Source organism: Ictidomys tridecemlineatus, chromosome 2 (assembly GCF_052094955.1).
Source record: "Ictidomys tridecemlineatus isolate mIctTri1 chromosome 2, mIctTri1.hap1, whole genome shotgun sequence".
Lineage (NCBI taxonomy): Eukaryota > Metazoa > Chordata > Mammalia > Rodentia > Sciuridae > Ictidomys > Ictidomys tridecemlineatus.
Window position 1 is genome coordinate 93,261,087 of NC_135478.1, and position 6,000 is coordinate 93,267,086.

General features: G+C 57.5%; 1 protein-coding gene across 2 annotated transcripts in view; it reads right to left on the reverse strand.

The window, feature by feature from the left end:
* Rilpl1 (Rab interacting lysosomal protein like 1) overlaps positions 1 to 5,219 on the reverse strand; it is a 33,432-nt gene extending 28,213 nt beyond the window's left edge. Inside the window, exon 1 of one of the 2 annotated variants that reach the window (XM_005329556.4) lies at positions 4,772 to 5,219. In XM_005329556.4, coding sequence (XP_005329613.1) covers positions 4,772 to 5,080 — 309 coding nt within the window. In that variant the 5' untranslated portion in view covers positions 5,081 to 5,219. The remainder of the gene's footprint in view (positions 1 to 4,771) is intronic. The other variant, XM_005329555.5, reaches the window with a different exon arrangement.
* Between the last annotated feature and the right edge of the window lie 781 nt (positions 5,220 to 6,000).

The window sequence follows — 6,000 nt, forward strand, 5'->3', positions numbered from 1 at the left end:
CAGAGTTTGAGGCCACACAGCCTCGAAACAGAGATCTGAGTTAGATCAGAAGATGCTGCCATGCTGGCTGTGAAGACGGGGTGCGTGTAGCCGGGGTCCTGAGACTGGACATGGTAAAGGAGAGAATTGGCCTCCAGAACCTCCGGGAGGAAGGCAGCCTTCTTATGCCTTGGTTTTACTTTATCATCATCATCATTATTTTTGTGCACGTGGTACCGGGCATCAGACCCAGGCCTGGCTCGGGCTAAGCGTGTGCTCTTCCCCTGAGCCGCGCCCTGGGCCCTGACTCCTGGATCTCAACCCAGTGCGGCCCAATCCTGACTTCCCCACTGCAGAACTGTATCCAGAACTATCCACATGGACAGTATCACGGGGATCCACAACACTGTATCACATTGTATCCACGTGTGTTCCTAAGATGGCTCAGTCCAGCAGCATAATAAATTTAGGCTGGTTTTTTTTGGGGGGAGGGGTTAGCTGTGGTGTTTATTTTTATTTTGTGGTACCAGGGATTGAACCCGAGGTGCTTTACCACTGAGCCACATCTGCAGCCTCTTTTATTTTGAGACCCTCCTCCTGCCCACCGGAGATGAAGACAGATGTCAACTTTCTCTTCTTCTGCTCCCTTCTCCCAGTGAGCTGAGGTCAGTGTTAGAGAGCAGGTTCTTGCCTCTGGGAGGACCAGGGGGAATTTAATCCTGCCTCACACAGCGGGAAAAGGCTGCTGCAGGGAGTTACTGCTGACTCATGAAGTTCTTGGGCTTCTCTCAGCCCCAACCATCCTGAAACCCCTTCTCCAGCCTATGAGGGCCAGCACCTCCCTACCTCCTCTCCCATTCCCGTTTCCCACTCCCTCTGTTCCTCCACACTGGTCTTATTTGTGCTCCTTGCAGAGCCACATGCACTCCTACCTCAGGACCTTGGCACTTGCCATGTCTTCAGCCTGGAAGCTTCCCCCAGAGCTCTCTGTGGCTGGCTCCTACACTGCACTTGGATCTCAGTTCAGAGGGCACCTCCTTGGAGAAGACTTCCTGTCTCCCCAGCTGGTAGACCTCCACCAGTCAGTCCCTTTCATGTCTCCTTGTTTTATTTTCTTTGTGCCACTTAATCACAACCTGATTTTTTTTTTTAATTTATTTCCTGGGCTGAGGTTATAGCTCAGTGGTAGAACACTTGCCTAGCATGTGTGAGGTGCTGGGTTTGAATCTCAGCACCGTATATAAAAATAAATAAAGATCCATTGACAACTAAAAAAAATATATAAAAAAAAAATGTACTTCTTAGCCATGTGCCACTCTCCTATAACCCCATCTACTCAGGAGGCCAAGGCAGGAGGATCACAGGTTTGGGACCAGCTAGGGTAACTTAGTAAGACCCTGTCTCAAAATAAAAAGGGCTGGGAATGGAGCTGAGTGGTAAGTGCCCCTGAGTTCCATCCACAGTACCAAAAATAAAATTTAAAAAAATCCACCTTCTCACGTTAAAACTGTACCATCTCACAGAGTAGCCACAGGCCTCTGTGGCCATGGAGCCTCGAGATGTGGCTGATCTGTACTGAAACACGCAGTGGGGGTCAAGCACACCTCAGATTTCAACAAGGCACCGGAAGAGTAGATCGCAGAAGTATCTCATGAACAACTTTCACACTGAATATATGTCGGCATGAAAATACTCCGGATATACCAGGCTCTAGAAGGTGCATCAAATTTCACCTCGTCTCTTTCTACTACCACAGCCGGCCACAGTCTATATCCTTCTTTCTTTCCTTTTTTTTTTTTTTTTTTTTATTTAATGGTGCTGAAAACCAAACCCAGGGCCTCATGCGCGCCAGGCAAGTGCTCTACCACGGAGCCACATCCCCATCTGCCAAATTCTGTCTTTCTTTTTTTTTTTTTTTTGGTACTGAGGATGGAGCCCAGGGGTGCTTCACCATGGAGCTCTGTCCCCAGTCCCCCCCCCTTTTTTTTTTCTGGTAGTTATAGATGGACAGCCTGTCTTTATATTTATTTTCTTTATTTTTATGTGATGCTAAGGATCAAACCCAGGGCCTCACACGTGGTAGGCAAGTGCTCAGCCACTGAGCTAAAGCCGGAGCCTCCTCCCCTCCACAGTTCTTTTTATTTTTATTTTGAGACAGGGTCTCACTGAGTTGCTTAGGGCCTCACTAAGTTGCTAAGGCTGGCCTCCAACTTGCAATCTTCGTGCCTCAGCTTCCCAAGTTGCTGGGATCACAGGTGTGCACCCCTCTGCCTGGCTGCCACATTCTACTTCTATGAGCTAAAAGGCTAGGGCCACCAGACTAAACCCTCATCTGTCATGGTCACTGCAGCCTCCCCAGTGCCCAGAACAGTGCCTGGCTCATAGTAGGTGCTCAAGAAACACCTGTGTTGAATGAGGGCAGGCATTGCTCATGTCTGTGCCTTTGCATCCACACAGCCACTGTTTTCTAAAGATGGCCTGTTTCCCCTGTCTTCTGTCATCCCCATCACCCTCCTGCTGCCTGACGTGAGACCCAGTTTTTCTCTGCTCTGCATCACTGAGGAGAGCACCCTGCACGCCATGGCCCATCAACAGTGTTGCAGACTGAGTAAGGAGAGAACAGGTCTGTGGCCTGGGCTGACTGAGTGAGCCCAGGTGTCTGTGGGTGGAGGGGCGCAGGCTTCCCTGCAGTCAGACTGGCTGGCTGGTCGGGGGAGGGAAGGAAAGGAGGAGGGGGGAGGACAGGACATACCAACGCTCACTAACAAGATTCTTGTGGAAACAGCACCTTGAAGAATCATCAAAGCTGCAGAAGAAACATCAGAGGAGTCTCTCGCTCCTCCAAGAATAGCAAGTGCAGAGGCCTGGGCTGGGCAGGCGGGCAGCTGTGACTCCCTGTTTACAAACAAGCCTGGGCCCTGGACGCCCAGAGCTGGGGCGCTGACCGCATTCCAGAAGCAACAAGTGCAGGTGGCCTGGTGACCTCCGGGTGCCTGCCTCCCAGGCCAGCAGGGGCAGAACCAGAGCTGGGGTGGGGGGGCGGAGGCGCCCCAGGACTTCTGTGGGACCTGGGCTGAGCCCTGCAGGCCCTGAAAATAAAGCCAACTTCCTGGGAGATGGCCAGTCCCTTCCCTCCCAGGCCCCGGCAGCGAGGAGGTGCCGGGGCAGGAGCAGAGGTGTCTGGGGTCGGGGGTCCCCGATATCATCCCGTGGGCACCTAGGCGAGGGTTCAGACCTAAAGCTCCTACTGCCTAGCCCCTTCTGGGCAGGCTCCGGCCCTAGCCCTCTGTGCATATTAACCCCCACCTACAGGCTGGGGGCCATGGTTACCCCCACTTTGCAGCTGAGGAAACTGAGGCCCAAAGTGGCTAGGGGGTTTGCCCACGCTCACATAGCCTGTGAGTGCTGGGATTTGAAACCGGCTATCTAGCTCCAAAGTCCCTGCTCCTAGGAATCTTGAAATTAATTATAGGACTTGGGCCTGTCCAAGTTCCCGGTGTGACCTTGGTCACCCAACTCTTAGGAGCTCCAGTTTCTTCCTGGCCCCAGGGTATAGGATCCCCAAGGACAGAAACGGTGAGCCCTGGAGCAAGGGGTCTTCACCCACCAGCGGACCTGCCCTCAGGTCTAGGCAGCACACCCAGCATAGAAGAGATGATGTCCTGCCAGAGAGGTTCAGAGAGGCCAACTGAACTTCCTGAGGCCATTCAGCAAGCCAGAGCCTGCTCGGCACCCAGATCCTGATCCCCCAGGGAAAGGCGGTTTCCTCCCATTCTCGGTTTGAAGGGTCTGCCAGGCGCTCCAGGCCTGAGGTTAGGGCAGGAAACCACATGTCTCCCACTTCCTTTTCCTCAGGCACCTCGTCTGGACAGTGGGGAGGCCCCGATTTAAAAAGCTTCAGCTCCCAGGGCAGAGGCTAGACCTTGGAGCATCCCCTTCCCCCAATTCCAGCAGAGTGGGGAAGAGACACTGGGATTACCTCCTCTAGGCCTGGGACTCTCTCATGGCTAATGGGACAAATCCCTCCTGCACTCTGACCCTCTGTTTCCTCATCTGTAAAATGAAGTCCTACCTCCTAGAGTTCTGTGAGGATTCAAGATAAAATCAAGGCAGAGAGAGCACTTCGGAATACAGGTTAATAAACTAAGGGAAGGCTAGGAAGAAAGTTGCAAATATAAGCCCAGAGGCTGAGGGCTTCGTGGTTAAGAGGTCACACATCTCTGCTCTGGGGGAACTTGAGGTAGAACAAAAAAGGGGCCTGGTGTGACTGGTGTAAGGTCTTCTAGGGTCACACTGAAGGGCAGGGGACTTATTAATTTGTGGAAGAGAATAATATCCAAGCACTTTATCTACATCATCACATTTAATAAGAATGGTGGATTCTATTTTGATTATTATTTGACAGATGAGGCAACAAAGCACACAGAAGTTCAGCAACTTACCCAAGGTCACAGAGCTATTAAGCAGGTGAAGGTGGCACTGGAACTCAGGTCTGACTCTAGAGAAGTGCTCTTAACCTACTGGTGGTACATGCCGACTGCCCATGGCTGGGCAGAGAGGGTCAGGGGCCTCCCTCCCTCATCCAGGACGGACTGGATGTTTCCTGCCAAAACCTCAGCCCTGGACGCTCCTGGCAGACCCTTCAGACTAAGAATGAGAGGAAACTGCCTTTCCTTACTCTAGTCTCTGTCACACATAAACATCCACGGCCACCTGCAGTTGCCCGAGGCTGAAGGGTCCTTGGGTCCCAGAGCCTCACTGCCCAGGTGGGCAGACTGAGGCCACTGCCCACCTTCTGATGCTTGCGCTCCTTCTCGATGCGGTCCATCCTCTCCAGGCGCAGGCGGTCCAGCTCGAGGCGCAGCTCGTCCAGCTCGGGCGCGACGTGGTGGCGACTGACCAGCACCTCCAGGATCTCCAGGACCCTCACGACCTTGGGCATGAGGCGCGCGATGGCCTCGCAGCCGTGCTGGTCAATGACCCGCTCGAACTCATGGCCCACGAGCGACGCGATGTCGTACACGTCCATGACGGTCAGCTCGGCCACGTTCTTCTCCAGCGCCGACTCGGCCGCCAGCGGCGACCCCCGCTCCTCCTCCATGGCCGTTCGGGCCTCTCCGCCCGCCAACTAGTGCAACTCGCAAACTTACGGCGATCGCCGGCAGCGCCGGCCGGGCCCACCCCGCGCCGAGCCGGCTGCGCGCAGGGGCCAGCGGCCAGGGCGCCCCGGGGGCGCGGGCGGGCGCGGGCGGGGGCCGCGCGAGCCCGAGGTCAGCGCCCGGCGGCGGGTCTGGGCGCCGCGCGGCCGGCTCCCGCGGGAGGAGGACGAGGACGAGGAGGAGGAAGGCGCGCGCGTGCGCAGGCCGGCGCCTCCCAAGTTGGGAAGCGAGTTGGGCAATGGAGGCGCGGGTCCCGCGGCGCGCCCCCGCCCGCGCCCGGAGGAAGGGCGGCGCGGCCCCTCCGGGAAACTTTGGCAGCGCGGGCGCGGCCCGGTGGCCGCTCCCCTCGGGATGCCGCGAGCCCCGCCCCGGCCCGGGCCTGGCGAGGGGCACGCCGCCCTCCTGCGCCCCGGGCGCGCCGCGGGCCCGCGCTTCCCCACGCCTCCTGCGCCTCCCGCGCCTCCCCGCGCAGAGCCTCCCCGAACCTCCCCGCGCTAAGCCGCCCCCCCGCGGCAGCCCCGCCGCAGCCCCCGCGCCCGGACGCGCCGCTTGCTGCTTCGGCGCGGACCTGGCTCCTCCTCCACCCGCCGCCGGGAGGGGTCGAGGCTGGCCTGGAGGAGAGCGGGTGGCGGGCGCCGCCTGTCTCGGGCCCGACTCGCTGCTGGAGGGCCTGGGACGTCCGCCTTGGGGAGGAGCGGCGGGGTCAGAAGGTGGGCTCCAGGATGCGGCTCAGCCGGGAAAGAGAGTGCGGACCCCGGCCGCAGACCCTCCCGCTGCTCCGTCGCCAGCAGGACCCGGCGGCGCCGTTCCGCGCTCCAGTCGACTGACCCCGGAGAGGGGCAGTGGAGCGCGGGGTCCTCCG